Source organism: Pelobates fuscus, chromosome 3 (assembly GCF_036172605.1).
Source record: "Pelobates fuscus isolate aPelFus1 chromosome 3, aPelFus1.pri, whole genome shotgun sequence".
In the NCBI taxonomy this organism is placed as follows: Eukaryota; Metazoa; Chordata; class Amphibia; order Anura; family Pelobatidae; genus Pelobates; species Pelobates fuscus.
The window spans coordinates 221,192,091-221,211,682 of record NC_086319.1 but is presented as its reverse complement, the minus strand read 5'-3'; the positions used below and the strand labels follow the sequence as shown (position 1 = coordinate 221,211,682).

Here is a 19,592-nt window from a genome sequence, read left to right as displayed (position 1 = left end):
TTAAAACCAACTACTTTTAGTTTGTACAGTAACCTTTTGTGTGGAACTGTATCAAATAATTATCTCATTAAATTGTGATCTGTTAAAAATAATACATAAGCTGAAATAATGCTGACAATGCTAGTAAGAACAAGTGAGCCATTACTTTCACTGATAAAAAAACAAATATATAAAAATAAGGAGTGCAATATAAATCACAAAAAAACTCAGTCAATCACAAATAAATAACAGGTTAAAACATATATTAGTAACAAATAAACACGTTTTAACCTAGTATTTATTTGTGATTAACGTTTTATGTGATTTATATTGGCACCATAATTTGCTTCAACGCCCTTTATATTTCTGCTCACTTGTTTTGTTAAACTTTGGAGTCTGGATGTGCCGTATTACAGCCTGAAACACTGCACATATTCTTAATTATGTGCTGGTGGCTAGTTGCACCCCAGCACATGTGACTTACGCAGCCCAGAATTAGGGTCCTGGGTCCTCTTTACTGTAGAAAAAAAAAAAAAAAAAGATTACTTACCTCTAACCCAGCAGGTTGAGAGATTCACATGGGTGGCAACTGCCATTATAAGCTGGTAGTGCTTCTCATAAAGGAATTTAATCCAATGCTTTTCACACTAAACTCCCTAAGTACCCTTGAGAGAATACCATCTGGCCTCAGGGCTTTGTTCTCATTAACTGTATTGCATTGTTTTTATGTTACTTAGGTTTGTTGTGGAACATCTCTTTGTGCTTTAATGCCTCAATTGAGAACTATGTTATGTATCAGTTAAAACATGACAAATTGCCTTTTGCCTTGTCCGTTGTCATTTTTTTATATTTCTCTAATTTGTAGGAATGATCCAAATAGTAAAGGATGCCACAACCATTGCCCAAATTCAGCAGAGCACAGTTGGCAACACTGGGGCATTTAAAGATGAAGTTCTTAGTCAATGGTTAAAAGAAAAATGTCCTCTAGAAGATAAGGTAACTGGATATATCTTGCTATTTATAAAGAACACTCTTGCTGTTTGAGAAGTTAGTGTTATACTGAGTACCTGTCAGGTTTGATTGCACGCTGTCATACTACAGAGATCTGTCATTTCATTTCTGAATACTTAAACATAATTCTTGTTATATGCAGTAAGTCACTTAAAAACAATCACGTAATACAAGCGGTTTTTAGTCTTTTACTCTTCTAGCTACTCTTTATAAATATATTTCTAACTTACAAATACAGTACTGATTTATAATAGGCATAATACATGGAGCACAGCAATTAACTCTCTTCTTCGCCCTATTGTTCCTCCTCCCCCTTCTAACTTGACTGCTTCAGACTTTGCAACTCACTTCACTGACAAGATCTCTACAATCAGGGAAGAGATCTCTCACCTGCTCCATAGATCCAATTCCCTCGCATCTCATCCCTACTCTGTCTTCTTCTCTTTCTCCACCTCTCACTGCCTTTTGCATCCAAGATCCTAGAAAGAGTTATGTATGCGAGATTGACAGTCTTCCTCGAGTTCAACTCTCTGCTAGACCCGCTTCAGTCTGCTTTCCAAGCTAAGCACTCTGTGGAAACTGCACTGACAAAAGTATCCAATGATCTACTCGCTGCAAAATCTCGTGGTCACTACTCTATCCTAATTCTCCTTGACCTGTCTGCGGCTTTTGACACCGTGGATCATCAACAGCTTCTTCTCATCCTCCGTAATATCAGTCTACATGATATTGCTCTCTCCTGATGCTCCTCCTACCTCTCCCAGTGCTCTTTCAGTGTTTCTTTCTCTGGCTCTGCTTCTTCTCCCCACCTCCTCTCTGTTGGTGTCCCCCAAGGTTCAGTCCTTGGTCCCCTACTGTTCTCTATCCATACTGCCTCCCTTGGTAAACCCATTAGCGCCTTTGGCTTCCAATATAATTTCTATGCGGATGACACACAAATCTACCTGTCCTCTCCTGATCTCTCCCCGTCCCTCTTGACTAGTGTCTCTGACTGCCTCTGTTGCTACTCCTGTGTCTGTCTCTCTCCAAGTCAACGGTGCTGTCATCAGCTCCACCACGCAGGCTCGCTGCCTAGCTGTTCCCTTTGACTCCGACCTCTCCTTTACACCTCATGTTCAGTCTTTTGCCAAATCCTGTCATTTCCATCTCAAAAACATTGCGCGCATCCGACCCTACTTAACGCCAGATGCGACTAAGGTGCTGGTCCATTCCACTGTCCTTTCTCGCCTTGACTACTGTAATCCGCTGCTCAGTGGTCTTACGTGCTCCCAACTTGCGCCGTTACAGTCCATAATGAATGCGGCAGCGAGACTCATCTTCCTGTCCGCCCGCACCTCCCACGCCTCACCCTTCTGTCAGTTCCTACATTGGCTTCCTGTAAGATATAGGGCTCAATTTAAAATTCTGGTTCTTGCTTTCAAATCTCTACATAATGTTCCCACCTATCTATCCTCCCTAATACACAAATATGTCTCGTCTAGGCCCTTACGCTCTGCTGAAGACTTACGTCTATCTTCTGTCCGTACTCCCACCTCTGATTCCTTCAAGACATCTCCAGGGCTGCACCGTTCCTGTGGAACTCACTTCCCTCCTCCGTTAGATGCTCACCCAGTCTCCACTCCTTAAAAAAAAAAAATAATTAAAACCCCACTTCTTCATAAAAGCATATCAATTAAACTGTTAACAGCTCCCGACAGATTCCTCTCTTGCAGCTGTCACTAGTCTAATACTATCTTTACCTTTTGTGTCACTTTACCCCACTCCCTCTAGCATTTAAGCTCATTGAGCAGGGCCCTCAACCCCTTTGTTCTTGTGTGTCCAACTTGCCTGGTTACGCTATATAAATAATAACATAATAATAATAATAATAATTAATATACCAATGGCTCTGTAGTTAGTTACATAGTAATTTAGAGTGAAAGAGGTATGTTCATCAATTCAGCCATCAACACGTTCTGCTACTGAACTGAAAGAATTACAAAAATAAAAATTGAAACTAATTTCAGTTGTGCCAAAGAAAGGGAAATAAAACTTTGTTGACTCAGAAAGGTATATTTTTCTTGGAATCAGCAAGTTGTAACGCATTGTTTTTGATTTTCAGCCCCCCTATTTTATAGAAAACTTTTAAAATAGTCATAAATATACCTCTTATCTAATGCTTCTGTATCACATGTTTTAGCAGAATTCTGCGTCATCATGCTGTGCGTAGTGATGCTGAATTTGGAGATCTTCAAACAGCAAAGCTTTTCACATTCATTATGCACAGCCAGAGCAATTCTGAACAGAGCGGCTATTAAAATGCATGGACATTGACAATCATTATTTCATGCTGATTGCTTTTCAAGTATAAAATCTCTACATAATGTTCCCACCTATCTATCCTCCCTAATACACAAATATGTCTCGTCTAGGCCCTTACGCTCTGCTGAAGACTTACGTCTATCTTCTGTCCGTACTCCCACCTCTGATTCCTTCAAGACATCTCCAGGGCTGCACCGTTCCTGTGGAACTCACTTCCCTCCTCCGTTAGATGCTCACCCAGTCTCCACTCCTTAAAAAAAAAAAATAATTAAAACCCCACTTCTTCATAAAAGCATATCAATTAAACTGTTAACAGCTCCCGACAGATTCCTCTCTTGCAGCTGTCACTAGTCTAATACTATCTTTACCTTTTGTGTCACTTTACCCCACTCCCTCTAGCATTTAAGCTCATTGAGCAGGGCCCTCAACCCCTTTGTTCTTGTGTGTCCAACTTGCCTGGTTACGCTATATAAATAATAACATAATAATAATAATAATAATTAATATACCAATGGCTCTGTAGTTAGTTACATAGTAATTTAGAGTGAAAGAGGTATGTTCATCAATTCAGCCATCAACACGTTCTGCTACTGAACTGAAAGAATTACAAAAATAAAAATTGAAACTAATTTCAGTTGTGCCAAAGAAAGGGAAATAAAACTTTGTTGACTCAGAAAGGTATATTTTTCTTGGAATCAGCAAGTTGTAACGCATTGTTTTTGATTTTCAGCCCCCCTATTTTATAGAAAACTTTTAAAATAGTCATAAATATACCTCTTATCTAATGCTTCTGTATCACATGTTTTAGCAGAATTCTGCGTCATCATGCTGTGCGTAGTGATGCTGAATTTGGAGATCTTCAAACAGCAAAGCTTTTCACATTCATTATGCACAGCCAGAGCAATTCTGAACAGAGCGGCTATTAAAATGCATGGACATTGACAATCATTATTTCATGCTGATTGCTTTTCAAGTATAAAAATGCAAATTAATATCAAATAGTAAGGATAAAAATGTCCCGTTACCTGTGCCTGTTACATGTCCCCAATCCTCATGCTGCCTAATGATGCATTATTACTGCATCAATTCTGACTCCGGAAGCTTCCAAACTAAATCAGTTCATCATGTTACTAACATGCATTATTCTAATGAGATTGTTTCCATAGTGTAATCTGGGGGGGTCAAAAAAAAATAATGCATCCTTTGCAAGCCCTTCCATTTCAGTCTCTTCACTTGAAAATATTCTCATTGAGAAGCCTCTAACGCTTCCGTCAGTGCGCGTGCTCACAATGAGTACTGCGTTCAGACGTTAAAAGTGAATGCTGTTCTGATTTGAGATCTGAGGGGAGGTATGTGGGGATAGAGCACATCTGCCATTACCATTAGCTCAGGGGAGCTAAAGAAATCCAGAATCACACCTTCCTGGCAGCTTGATTGACAGCCAGGGAAGTGTTTCATTATTTCATTATAAAAGTGCAGATTTTTCATAGAAATTGGCACTGATATAAAGTGCCTTTTAGATGGGATACTCCTCGCACATAAAACGCTGCTTTAAGCAGCACCCTGTCGTGGTTCAGAGTGTGTTCTTAGTGTTTAGTTAAATGTTAAATGTTTTTAATATTTTGACATTTCTTTGATATGTTAACATGAAAAAATTATTTTACATTTATTTGTTTTATCTAAAAATATGAAATTGTTTGGAAATATTAAATCAAGTACTAAGTTAGTTGATGCATTCAGCTTTTTGTTTTCATTATTTGTTGCACGTTTCAACCAGTGAACATGCTTGGATTCTCATCCATTTCAGGCTGGTTTCTCATGCTTATATCGTCTATGTTATGTTTCCCAATAGTTTAATGCAGCAGTCGAGAGATTTGTTTATTCGTGTGCTGGTTACTGTGTTGCAACCTTTGTGCTTGGAATTGGTGACAGACACAATGACAATATAATGATAACTGAAACAGGTAAGAATTTTCTTTTTAATGGAAATAGTGTTTGAAACCCATTTTTATTGCTTGAATGTTACTAGACAGGCCTATTTTTGGGAAAATAAAATGTATTAATCGATACTCTCATACACGTGCCTTCTAGTAGAAGATTGTTTAATATTTAAGATAAATTATAGTATATGATAAATTATTTAAAATTCTAGGTTGGGTGATGGGTGAGTGACATGCATCTAGCTGATCGTGGAATTCTGACTACAACACTGAATAAATATTCTACATTTCCTTTTTTTTTTTTTATAAACAAAATCTGTCTTCTCTAATGGGATCTCCAAAGTGACGGATTGCAACATGACATATTTCTATTGCTCTATTGTGTAACACTGTTTCTAAAGCAACAACCACACAAAAATTAAATATGGGTCAAAAGGGAGCATGAGCTCAAAGAAATGTGAGAAAAACATGGTGCAAAAAATCTAGATGTTTTATAAACCTAGAATAATGTGTGGGGGCAGCTTATTTATTTAAAGGCCTTATAATTTAGTCTGTTTTATAGACATTTCAATAATATTTTTTCAGTATTTATGTTCCACTCTTGGTATTTAATATCTTATGTTATTATTATTATTGCCATTTATATAGTGCAAACAGATACCGTAGCACTTTACAATATTATGAGAGGGGGGATTTAACTATAAATAGGAAAATTACAAGAAAGACCCTGGTCAAAAAATTACAAGAAAGGTTGAAGAAGACCCTGCTCAAACGAGCTTACCGTCTATAGCAGTAATGGCAAACCTATGGCACGCGTGACACAAGCCCTCTCTGTGGGCACGCAGCCATAGGTTGCCGGGCGGGGGGGGCTGGTTGGCGCTGGTCGGCATCAATGCCCAAAACGGCAGGCGCCTACTCTGCTTTCGTGTCGGGAGGACCTGGGAGGCAGCTCTCCTGTCCTCCCATGAGCAGGCTGTGTGGAGCATTGCCGCGCATTCCCATGGCAACATTCCACACAGCATTGCGCGGGATGACAGGAGAGCTGCAGCCAGACACATACTTACCACCACCAAACAACCAGGGCGTGCTGTCCCCCCCCCCCCTCCTTCACCAAAGGTAAGAAGAAGAGAGGGGGGGGGTAAAGATTTTTTTATGCATCTTTACAACCCCCTACACACACAGCACCCCCCCCCCACATACACAGCACTCCTCCCCCCCACACATAGCACCCCTCCCCCCACACACACAGAACCCCTATCCCTCACACACACAGCACCCCCACCCACACACAAAGCACCCCCACCCACACACACAGCACCTCTCCCACACAGCACCCCTCCCCTCCACACAGCACCCCCGTCACACACTGCACCCCCCCCACACACACATCACTTTTCTCACACAGCACTCCTCACACACACAGCACCCCCCACACACACGCACAGCACCCCTCAGACACACACAGCACCCTACACACACAGCACTCCACACACACTCCACACCCTTACACACAAACACATACACTGCACCCCTCAATGCAGTATGTGTGTGTGTGTATTCAGCAGTCTTTATGTGTTCAGCAGTCTGTATGTATTCAGCAGTCTGTGTATGTGTGTGAGTATTCAGCAGACTGTGTGTATGTGTGCAGTGACGTATTTGCTGCAAGGCAAACAAGGCACTTTCCAGGGGGCGGCAAAAAAAAAGGAGCCTGTTTGTCTGCGTGATTGTGTGTGTCTGTGAGGGCGCCTGTGTGTCTTCAAGTGTGTCTGTGAGGGAGCCTGTGTGTCTGGGTGATTGTGTGTGTCTGTCAGCATGTGTCTGAGAGTGAGTGTGTCTGTCAGTAAATGTGTGTGTGTCTGAGTGATTGTGTATGCCTGTCAGTGTGTGTGTCTGTGAGTGGGTGTGTCTGTGTGTCAGTGAGTGAGTTTGTGTGTGTCTACGTCATTGTGTGTGTCTGTCAGTGTGTGTCTGTGAGTGAGTCAGTGATTGTGTGGGAGCCTAATTAAGCCATTCTAAATCATGGAAATGGCCTTCCATTTTACCTAGTGTCTGATACATCCAGACAGGGACATAGAGTTGTCTAAGAATAAAGGTTGAAATTCAGAACTCTAGGTCAGATTAAATCTTCTAGTAGTTTACTCCAGTGTTTTGAAGTAGTAATGGTGCTTGGCATCTGTACATACAGTGTTTCAGTCTGAATCACTGCACATACCAAAATATTCTAGATTGCACAGAGTGTAATTCATTGGCTGAAAGTGCTCAACTGATCCTCTCAGTAAATGAATGGCCCATGGGATTGGCATCTGAACACGTCACTCGGATTCAGGAGGCTCGCCTCTGGTGGTTGGTCCAGTAAGAGGGAGAACTCCATTACTGAAGGACAGCACCAGGGTGCTCCTAGCATCGTTAACACGACAGCATAGTGTAGTGGTTATGATGCTTGGAGCAACCCTTTAATGTATTTGGGTGATGGGTGTAATCATAATCTTTATGTACTGGAAATACCTCAGAACAAACCTTTCTGACAGTAGTAGCAGTAGAAATTACTTCAGATTGTTATGTATTTCTCAGCTCGCATGAGCGAGTTTTGTGATGCAAGTATTATTGTGTAGCAAACAATTTATTAAGGTAGTACTTAAACTGGTTGTGATTATTGTGTCATCATTTGTTTCAGGCAACCTCTTCCATATAGACTTCGGTCACATTCTTGGCAACTACAAAAGCTTCCTAGGAATTAACAAAGAGAGAGTTCCATTTGTGTTAACCCCAGACTTCCTCTATGTGATGGGAACTTCTGGAAAGAAGACTAGTCTATATTTTCATAAATTCCAGGTATGGACATTTTTCTTTTATTGGCAAAACGGCCAGTGTGTGGCTTGTTATTAGACTGAAATAAAGTTATTCTTAATATTAAGAAAGGATTGGTTCTCTTTTCTGCAAGGAAATATATTTTGTAATGTGTGCAGATTCTACGATAGAATGTAGTACAAACATCTTCTGTTTCTTCAGGGACCCTTTAAGTAAAACAATTATTTCATCTTAATGACATAGTTTTGGTGCAAAGAGAATGTCCCTTTTTCTCTGGCATTTTAAAACTGATTGACAGCTTCCACAAGGCACTTTCTCATGGAGACCTTCAAAAACTGAAAGATCATCACATTTTGCATCATCACAGTCAGCATGGTGATGCCAAACACTCTCAATGCTTCTCTATGAGAAACACTTGGTTCCATGCTGCTCTATGAGAATAATTTGAGTGGTGAAGTGTGGTGATCATATGTGTCGTAGGTCCTTAATGCTTCTTTATGAGAAGCATTGGATTGGCCCAATATCATCACAATTGATTCATTCAGAAATGGTAGAGTGGCTGCCAAGAGGAGACTGTCCAGGTGCTGAATTGTAGGTGAGTTTATTGTTTTGTTTTATATATATATTTTTTTTTTTTGTAATTCTTTATTTTTGTAGTGCGGGTGGGTACAGAGTTATTTCAAATGCCACAACAGCGTGTATCAACGTAAAACAGCGTATATAAGAGTTTGACTGTGGCATGCATAATCGCACAATTTTTTTTTTTTAATACAATCGCTAGGTTGATCAAGCTAAGAAGTTGCACATACTGTCGATAGACAACCAGCCAGTAACTTATGATTATTGATGTATATGGCATGCATAAACATAGTATATAGCATGGCTTAAAGAGTAAGTGAAAAAACATTATTTGCTGGTCTATATAGCTAAACATGCTTTTCTATCTGGTAGACAGAATAAACTTGGGTCTTGCAAAATTTCGTTCTGTATCGAGATATAGGTGAAAAAGCTAGACAAACGTTTAGTCTTGCGTACAGTTGTAATCAACATTAGCTAGTGTAGGCTGCTTAGAGAAATTTAAAAGCATATTTTCCCCACAATTTAGGCAGATTTAAATAGTCCAGCATACATATGTGAGAGTTCAAATGGGGCACAGATGGCTGTGTGACATAGGGTACCATGCCTGGCTTTGATTCCTGTTCCTCCTGGGGGGCAGCCGATGCCTTGTTGGGGCTGAGGTAGTCAGTGCGGCTGGTATTATTCTCGTGCTGGGTGCAGGGCAGGTTCTCTGCTGTGTTCCCGCTGCCTGTGAGGATCCAAGAGGGGTTTGGGCGATGGCTTGTTTGCTTCTACCTGTGCAGGTAAGCTCCCCAGTGCAGTGGTGGTTGCGTGCTGCTGAAGCTTGTTCGTGAGGTTTCGTTTCCCTGCCCTGAGGAGGGAGGAAATACCGGGACCCCGCTGGAGGCTTCTGAGGGTGGCTTTAGCGAAGGTGGGTGACTTGTTGGGGTTCGAGGGTACCTGCGGGTGGATGGCTGCAGTAAGGATTTGTGCTGCAGGTGTTTGCGGTCCGCTCGATGGACTTCCGCTGCGGGTAAGAAGTCTGTGCAGGCCCTGGTCTCAGCACCTTCCCACATGGCCTCCGCCATCTTGGCGTCAGTGCCTGTAGTGCGGCTCTTGGCGGCCTTGCTGTTTTGCCTTGCTGGTTTTGCGGCTCTTGAGGGTGAGGACCGGGATCACCCCCCCGGTCCATGGGGGGGGGGGGGGGTATGGGGCCGGTTCACCGCGGGCCTGACTTTGAGCGCTGAACGGCAGGCGGCAGGGCAGCGGCCGTCCGCCCCGCACACCGCCGGAGTAGGCCTCGGTAGTGTCAGTGAGGGATCCTCCTCTAGGGGACTGGAGCCCGTTCGGCCAGCCTCACCCTAGATTCAGGGCTTTCTGCCCGCTGAGGGCCCCCGTTGCCGGATGGTTTTGAGCCCAGAATCATGTTATTTTAAGCCTATTCAGACTTAGGCTGCAGGAGCTGGTCGCGCTGTCGACCATCCAGCTGGCGGTCCGGCCCCGCCCCTGTTTTATATTTTTATTTATTATAACTTTTATTATTTTAAAAGGTGGGCTAATTTAGTAAATTAATAAAGGAACAAACTAAGGTTAAAAGTATTCTGTTAACCTCAACACAGTCTAGTGCACATCACACAAACACTGAATGCAATTTCACCACGTAGAAAGCCTCCAGTTACAGATAAGATTAGCAGGATAAAAAAAATAAAAGGAGAAGAACTCATCTCTATCTTTAGTATACGACAGAATCCTTCAGCCATATACATGCACCTTGGGTCAGACAGTGTTTTAAAAACCCATAGCTTATTTTCCATGATATGCTTTGCTTCTCTGCAGGGAGTGAAGCAGGGAAGACCATAGAGATTAACTGTCAGTTTTAAAACACTGTCTGACCCAATGTGTATGTGGCTGAAGGATCCTGTCATATACTAAACGTAGGGATGAGTTTTTCTCATTTTTGTATGTAAAACAGTTGTCCTTTAAGTGTAGAGAACAGAGTTCCCGGCACACACAGGATGTCTAAAATGCAGACTTTACTGGAGTGCAATGGCAATGTTTCGGCTTACACAAGAGCATTTCTCATGTTGTCCTTTAAGTGTGAATTGTTCGGAATTCAAAGTGAATTTCAAATTTAGGGCATGAAAGCAAAACTGAAAATATAGCTTAGATTGACAAAGACAGCTGGCACTCAAACTGAATGGAAAGCAATAGTTCTATCCAACATTCCACTATTCTTATCAGTGTGGCAAGATCATATGAAACATATGATAATTTACTAAACCAAGACGTGACCAGACAATTTCAACATTTAGTAGCACAAAGTAGCCATAAAGCAGCCACAATTTCAATAAAAAAAGCATTTTAGCTATTGCTTCAATGACTTATTCAGATCCTAACTATTTTTGGTTTATTCAATATTTCCTGTTACTGTTAAATTCTATTTCCAGCTATAACAACAGTCAGCAATATCACTTTGACTTAACCCCCATAAATGACACAAATGAAAATTGTTTTTGCAATAATTAAATTTTCTGTCTTATAGGATGTTTGTGTAAAAGCCTACTTGGCCCTTCGACATCACTCAAACCTCATGATTATCCTGTTTTCCATGATGCTGATGACCGGCATGCCTCAACTAACAAGTAAAGAGGACATTGAATACATTCGAGACTCACTGACTATTGGAAAAAATGAAGAGAGTGCGAAAAAACATTTTCTTGATCAAATAGAGGTTTGCAGGGATAAAGGCTGGACAGTGCAATTTAACTGGTTCCTTCACCTTGTGCTTGGCATTAAACAAGGAGTGGAAAAACACTCTGCCTAAAGCAGATTGGCACAATTACCAACACAAATGAGATCTAAAACATACAGAACAACTTTACGTTTTACTTCTAACTCTTTGTTACAGTAACTTATTTGTAAAATGTTGTTGTATTGTTTTCTCAAGAAAAAGAGCAAGAAGGTATTTAACTTTTTCGTGACTGTTGATAAAGCAAACAGATTTGGTAAGCTGTCTAGAATTTGCGAGCGGGCAAATATACAGCACATGGTTTGAAACATATTGCAAACCTATCTGGTATTAATACGGTTAATATATTATCCAGTTGAAACCTATACGTGGAATGGACATCTCCTGTATAATCATCTTGTTGACTAAATATTGTGTATGAGGTAGTCGATAGCAGTGGGAATGGTGTAGACAACATACCATGCTGTAGGTGGCCCTGCTCAATTATGGTAAAATCTGGGGATTTCTTCAATAAACAGTAAACAGTGATGAATTTATTACCAACTTTAAATTTAGGCCACAAACATGCTAAAATTAGCCAAAATGGGTACCCTTTTCAACTGACCTATTTCAGACACTTTTTGGCAATCCGGTTGTTTGTTTAAGGCAATTCACAGCAGCATAAGGTATGTGCTTGAAAAGAATTAACTTTTGAAAAGAATTGTCATTTTCGATTCTTCTAACACCACTGACACCCAAAGGGTTAAAAAGAAAGAACGAAATGTTCATTTCCTGAACACTTGCTCTTGTGCGTCATTCTCCTCAACCCATAATAATCTACTTTTGTTTAAAAGATGACTCCAATTTTTACAGTGCACATTACCTATGTCTGTGTTTCATCTAGTGTTCAAATACTAAATCATAGCAGATATTTCCACCTGCTTCGCTACTTTCTAAGTGCCTCCTTTTATTGTTAGAACAAAATGTCACATGCATTTGATTTTTCTTATACTAACATCCCACTTGAATGTAAAATATTCCATTGATGAAAATAATTGCCTGACCCTTCTTCTAGCAACCTTCTTTATACCTAGTGCAAAGCTTGATGGGTAATAAAATGCAGGTGAACATACTGTATAATTATTATCTAATCCATAAAATCTATGTTGTATTTTAATGTTTTGCAACCCTTAATTTATTCAGATTGTATTTTTTAATTACATTATAAAATAAAATATTGGAATTGTTGGATGATTTTTATTTCTTTTTCCTTTCAATACATTCACCACAATCGTAATATGAATGGGATCTACCTTTGAATGCATATTATTTAAAAAATGTGACTTGATAATTTTTAATAAAATTAGGAATGGGGCATGAAGTAAAAAGAGTCAGGTTAATTGAGCGTGCACACACACACACTCTCTCTCTCTTTCAAACAGGGCCTAATTACTAATATACCTGGAAGCCAGTGTAAAAGATTTCTGATAGGGGCAAGTACATGGTGATAGATATGACCCTCAACCTACCGGCTGACCTGAAAAGTCACGGAGTTGGCAAGTAAAAGCATTAAACTGGCCATACAAGCTGCGGCGGTTCGTGGGGTCGACGGTGCTTATGGTGTCTGTTGGAGTCCTTGGTGAGCACTAGGAGCATCGATTGGCAGAGGTACCGGGTCGGGGTGCCAGGCGGTCCATCACACTGCCATAAAAGCATAGAAGCTTTATTATTGAGCCAGTATTCATACACAGGCTCCTCTAAATGTCAGTGCTCTGACTTCACCATCACTTACTTTATCTCATTCCATGTACCATCTGCACTATATTGTATTTCTTGTCTTTTTTTTCTTTTATATGTATTTCAAGCAAAGCTTTTAACCAGGTTATGTGGGGTAAGTTTACCTCACTTATGCACATTTTTAGCGCTCCACTTAAAGGTGTAGGTTCTTACTTACACCACTTCACATATTTTTGGATTTTTATGTGGATAAGAGGATATTTCCACATAAGTGTATAGAGCTGCTGTTGTTTATCTATTTTAGCACTTTGTAGTACACACCCAAAAGGAGGTGTATTCTGGTTTGCTTTTACATTTCAGTAAAAAGAAAAACCATTTACAACAATATGACAATATGTAATGGTCAGCCGTAGATAGGATGTTTCGCTCTATATGTTATTGGTAGCCTGACCCCTTTACAGCCAGGTACTAATGTGCTATATAATGCCCGAATATTGCATTATCATGTTTGTTTTACACTGTAACGGACTGGTTGCCATTGTCTAAGTAAGAATTGTATTGCACTCAACTACGCTGTACAACTATCATTTATAAGCCTCTGGAAGCAGTTTTACACTATAAGTATTCTAGTTAGCATTTTATCTCTCACCAATATAAGGGGAGTTTGATGAAATGGTGAGCTCATCAAGGTATGGCCATATAGTGTAATCAAATCACCATATTTGTTAAAATATGTGATTTTTTTTTTTTTTAATTCTTTATTTTTGCTGTGCGGTTAACAACAAACGGGCCCTTGGTGCCACAATAGCAGTCCAGGGCAAAACAATCATATACAGTTTCAACGTGGCTAACAATAATTCTGCACACAATTTTTAATTTTAGAGAGATAAGTCAGACGTTGTGTTGTCAAATAGGGCATACGTGGCATAGCAATGGTCATATTGGGTGACTGATGGGTCGGGTATGCTGTTGGTGTTATATGACAGTTTTAGAAAATCGTGTCTTCCATAAGCTCTGTGGGTGAGGGTGATATCGGGACAGCTAATCTCATTCTTCTTAGCCACAGATGTGGGTTCGTTCGTCAGATAAGGTACCTGCTAGGAGCCAGTCGACTAGGTGTTCACTGTCAGTGTGTGTTAGTCTCGCTAGGACTATTTCTGGGGCCAGGAGTTTGATGCCCGGCTAAAGGGCTGCTTGTGTCGGTCTTTGGTGCGCTTCTGTCGGGTATGGGGGGGGGTTAGTGCGCGGTCAGAAAGTTGCTTTACGGGGGTGTGCGTGCATACAAAAAGAAATAAAAATACAAAAACACAACTTGTGGTAGCTTAGGGTAACTTAGAGTAACAATGGGTGTTGGGTACCCCGTATCATATGGAAGAGTTCAGGTGGTGACCGGTGTGGCTCCAATCGGTGGAGACTTCCGCGGTACGAAAGTTGTCACTTTTGCCGGGTCCCAGCGTTGAGGTGCAGGATTGGGCCTTTGGAATCCATCTGGTGGCACCGAGTCCAGTGTGAGTCCCATTGTGTGCATCAGAGCCTGAGCTTCAGTGAGGTCGCGGACTGTGTGCTGAGATTCTCCATGTAGGACTATGAGGGTTCGTGACAGCCGCCACTTGTACTGGATGCTCTTCTGCCTAAGGAGGGTGGTAACCGGGCGAAGAGATCTCCGCCATGCCAAGGTCCCTCCCGAGAGGTCTGGATAAAGGGTGAGTTGCGATCCTTCGAAATTGTAAGAGTCCCGGTCTTTGAGAGCCATGAGCATTGCCGCCTTGTCCCTGCCATTGCGGAAGCGAACTATTAGATCCCTCGGGGCTGCTGCTGGAGCTTTCGGTGCTTTCGGTATGCGGAAACAGTCCTCCATAGCCATGGATTTGGCCTGTCTTGGGGATACCAGTGCCACCATGAGGCGTCTCAACATATGTGGCAGCTCCTCTGTGGGTATAGCCTCTGGGATGCCCCTGATTTTTAAATTGTTTTTGCGCCGCATGTCCTCCAGTATCGCCAGTCTGGTATCGAACGCTGCGTTCTGTTTCTGGAGCCCCTGTACTGTTTGCTGCATGAAGGCAATTTGTTGGGTATGCTCCTCCGTGGACGCTTCTACGGTTCCAATCCGGCCTGTCAGGCCCTGGAGGTCTGTGCGTAGGTTCGCCACGTCAGCCAAGATATTGTGCTGAAGCTCCGCCAGCAGAGTTTTCAGCACCGCTGTTGTCACCGGCTCTTTGTCTGGGCTGACCGGTTTCACTGCTGGCGCCATTCTAGACGGCAGATCGTCCTCGTCGTCCTCCAGGGACAGTTCTTCAGACAGGTCTGAGTAGGCCTCAGGGAAGTCGGCCATTTTGGGCCCGCAGGCCTGTTGTGCCTGCCTCAGGAGCACGCCAATGTCGTGGCTTAATCTGGGTGTATCGGGCTTTATCTTTTTGTTTTTCCGACCCATATTGTATTGTGGGTCTACCGCCTGCTTTTCCTGGTGCCTCGGTTCGGTAATACTGCGGATAAAGTTTGTAAGTAACGCAATGTGTCTCGGAGCTCTGAGACCGTGCGGCCATGCAGGTCGGTCGCTTAGCCACGCCCCCAAAAATATGTGATTTTTAAGTAGCTTTGTAAGACTTAAAACATTATTTTTTGTGTGTCATATTCTCGAAACATACATTCCAATAATAGCTGCCCTCTCAGTAAAGTAATACTTCCTGATATTATTTTTAAACCTTTGCCCCTCTAATTTAAGACTATGTCCTCTTGTTGTGGTAGTTTTGCTTCTTTTAAATATAGTCTCCTCCTTTACTGTGTTGATTTCCTTTATGTATTTAAATGTTTCTATCATATCCCCCCTGTCTCGTCTTTCCTCCAAGCTATACATGTTAAGTTTCTTTATCCTCAATCCATGAACCAGTTTATCCCTTCTCTGAACTCTTTCCAAAGTATCAATATCCTTCTGGAGATACGGTCTCCAGTGCTGTGTACAATATTCCAAGTGAGGTCTCATCAGTGTTCTGTACAATGGCATGAGCACTTCCCTCTTTCTACTGCTAATACCTCTCCCTAAACAACCAAGCATTCTGCTAGCATTTCCTGCTGCTCTATTACATTGTCTGCCTACCTTTAAGTCATCAGAAATAATTACCCCTAAAACGCTTTCCTCAGATGTTGAGGTTAGGACTGTATCAAATATTCTATACTCAACCCTAGGATTTTTACGTCCAAGATGGATTATCTTGCACTTATCCACATTATAAGACATGTAAGACATATCACAGCGTCAAGACCATGAGGAGCCATGCAAGGCCTAGGCAGAACAGGGACACATAAGTGAGAGGGTAGTGTATACAGAGGAATGTGGTAAAGTGGTCCTAGCAGTGGCGTCTCTAGGATTCATTTTTAGGGGGGGAACAGGGTGGGCCAGGGACAAAAGTATAGGGGCACATTCAACCCCGCCCTCGCCGCAGATTGACCCCGCCCCTGCCGCATGTTAAACCCCGCCCCCGACAAAATGTGTTTGTTTTTTTTATAATCCCTGGTGGAGGATTTATTATTTTCCACCAGGGATTATTAAAAAAACCAAACAAATTCCCTTTGATACAGTGCCATAGTTGCCAACATATGAAAAAAAATTCCAAGGACATTTTGCAGCACAGCTATCAATTACTGTCTGTGTATAATATCCCTGGACAGTCAGTGCTCTCTGTATAATACAGGGTTGTGTGTATAATAAATTGGGACAGTCAGTGCTCCCTGTATAGTGCTGCTCTCTGTATAATACATGGCTGTGTGTATAACAGGGCCGGACTGGGAAAAAAATTAGGCCCGGGCATTTTTCAATCAGAGCGGCCCCTAAGAAGGGGGCGGGGCCAGAGAGGGTGTGTTTTGTCATCACTAATGACAAGCACACCTCCTCTCAAAGTGAGCAAGTTGGTTCAATGCGCAGAGCCGCGCTGAAGAGCTCTGGCATTAGAAAAAGGCTTGCGCTGTGTTTGCTTTTAAATGGTCTCTGGTGTCTCCACAAGTGGGATACCAGAGGACAATTGGGCCAGGAAAGTGTATGGTGCATGTGTTTGGAGCCTGCTTGTGAAATTGCGTGTGTGTAGAGTGTGGTGTGGTATTGTGTAAATAGGTCAATTTCATTTGTGTTTGTGGTGTAATATGTGTGGCTAGGGGCTGTAGATAGTGTGTGTATAGGGGGCATAGTGTTATAGGGGCTGTAGTGTGTGTGTGTGTGTGTGTGTATAGGTGACGTAGTGTGTGTAAAGGTTGTAGAGAGGGTGTATAGGAGATCTAGTGTGTAAAGGACCCAGAGTGTGTATAGGAGATTGTGTGTGTGTGTGTGTGTGTGTGTGTATATATAGAGGATTAAGAGTGCATATAGGGTAAGGGATCTAGCGTGTATCTGGAGCGTAATGTGTGTGGTGGTGCAGTGTGAGGGGTGCTGTAGTGTGTGTGTGTGTGTTTATATATATATATATATATATATATATTTGGACGTATTGTATGTGTGAGGGGCGCAGTGTGTGTGTATTTAAGAGGGGTGCTGTGTGTGAGGGTGTTTTTATCTGCCGTCACATTCTAGGTTTCTAATTTTCTTTGTCTGTTAACTCACTGAGGGTTATTTTATATATGTGTATGTGTGTGAGCGAGGGTGCGGTCTGTCTGAGGGTGCTGTCTGTCTGAGGGTGCTGTCTGTCTGAGGGTGCTGTCTGTGAGTGAGGGTGCTGTGTGTGTCTGAAGGTGATGTGTGTGTCTGAAGGGTATGTGTGCTGAGTGTCTGAGGGTGCTGAGTGTCTGAGGGTGCTGTGTGTCTGAGGGTGCGCTGTGTGTCTGGGTGCGCTGTGTGTCTGCGTGCGCTGTGTGTCTGCGTGCGCTGTGAGTGTTTGGGTGCTGTGAGTGTCTGGGGGTGCTGTGTGTGTCTGGGGGGGGCTGTGTGTGTCTGGGGGTGCTGTGTGTGTCTGGGTGCTGTGTGTGTCTGGGGGTGCTGTATGTGTTTGGGTGCTGTATGTGTTTGGGTGCTGTGTGTGTCTGGGGGGCTGTGTGTGTCTGGGGGGGCTGTGTGTGTTTGGGTGCTGTGTGTGTCTGGGGGTGCTGTATTTGTTTGGGTGCTGTATTTGTTTGGGTGCTGTGTGTGTCTGGGGGGGCTGTGTGTGTCTGGGGGGGCTGTGTGTGTTTGGGTGCTGTGTGTGTCTGGGGGGGCTGTGTGTCTGGGGGGGGGCTGTGTGTGTCTGGGGGTGATGTGTGTGTGTGAGGGGGCTGTTGGTGTGATTTTTTTTTATTTAAATATTTTAATTTAAATATATTATTAATAATTAATTATAATTTTTTTTAATTTAAATATATTATTAATAATAATTAAAAAAAAAAGTTATATCCCCCCCTCCCTTCTTACCTTTAGCATGGGAGGGGGGGAGCCGTTCTGCCTGGGGGGGATCCTTTCTGCAGCTTCCTTCCCTGGTGGTCCAGTGGTGAGAGTGAACTCTAACCTGCCGGCTAGAGTTCACTCTCACAAGATCTGAGCGTTGCCGCGGTAACCGCGGCAACGCTCAGACCTCGCGAGAGGACCCGGCGGAGCTGCTGGATTGAGCTCCGCCGGTCCTCTCTGCTGCCTCCCTCACACCCCACAGCCGGCGGCCGCCTGTCAGTGTCTCTGGGCCGGTGAGGGAGATCTTTGATCTCCCCACCGGCCCATGGAGGCTCAGAGCAGGGCCGGCGCTCGGGTAGCGCGCTGGGGCTGGCAGGGGAGATCCTGTGATCTCCCCTGCCGCCCTCGGCCCCACGGCCATCGCGGCCCACCGGGCATTTGCCCGGTGTGCCCGATGGCCAGTCCGGGCCTGGTGTATAATATCCCAGGACAGTCAGTGCTCCCTGTATAGTGCTGCTCTCTGTATAATACAGGTCTGTTTGTGTGTAATATCCCAAGACAGAGAGCAGCACTATACAGGAACACTGACTATCCCGGGATATTATACACACACAGATCTGTATTATACAGAGAACAGCACTATAGTATTATACAGATAGCTGAGCATATACCCCATGTCCCAATCTCTAGACTACTAGTACCTGTCAACAGCAGCTCCCAGACGTGTGTAACAGGTCTAAAGTGTGCGGCAGCTCACACAGATGATTCAGCTGTAAAGCGCACTCGCTGGCAGAGCCAAACTGAGAATCCAAAGCAGCCCTGGAAAAAAATTATGCCATTTCTACAAGTCAATATGTATATATTGTACAGTAAGCACACAAGCTCACTGACATGCACAAATAGGCTTACTGACAGACAAAACTCTGACTCACACACAAGCTTACTACAGACAAACTCACTTGTATAAACACAAGGCTCACTACAAAGAAGTTCAGGGACACACACAAGCTCACTAAAGATAAGCTCACTGACACACACATGCTCACTAAAAAGAAGCTCACTGACACACACAAGCAGTACTATCTTAACAGCGTTAAGGGCCCCCGGGCAAAGCAGTGCACTGGGGCCCTTCCTACACAACAACTCACAGGAATACATTTTTTCATTATTGATAGACTGCTGAGTACAT

General features: G+C 42.7%; 1 protein-coding gene across 4 annotated transcripts in view; it reads left to right on the top strand.

Annotated features, from left to right (window-relative positions):
• The window catches only part of PIK3CG (phosphatidylinositol-4,5-bisphosphate 3-kinase catalytic subunit gamma), a 73,838-nt gene extending 61,264 nt beyond the window's left edge, over nt 1–12,574 (top strand). For all 4 annotated transcript variants that reach the window (XM_063448098.1, XM_063448099.1, XM_063448097.1 and 1 more), the window contains exons 8-11: nt 845–975; nt 5,144–5,255; nt 7,906–8,063; nt 11,140–12,574. In XM_063448098.1, coding sequence (XP_063304168.1) covers nt 845–975; nt 5,144–5,255; nt 7,906–8,063; nt 11,140–11,421 — 683 coding nt within the window. In that variant the 3' untranslated portion in view covers nt 11,422–12,574. The remainder of the gene's footprint in view (nt 1–844; nt 976–5,143; nt 5,256–7,905; nt 8,064–11,139) is intronic.
• The last annotated feature ends 7,018 nt before the right edge of the window (nt 12,575–19,592 follow it).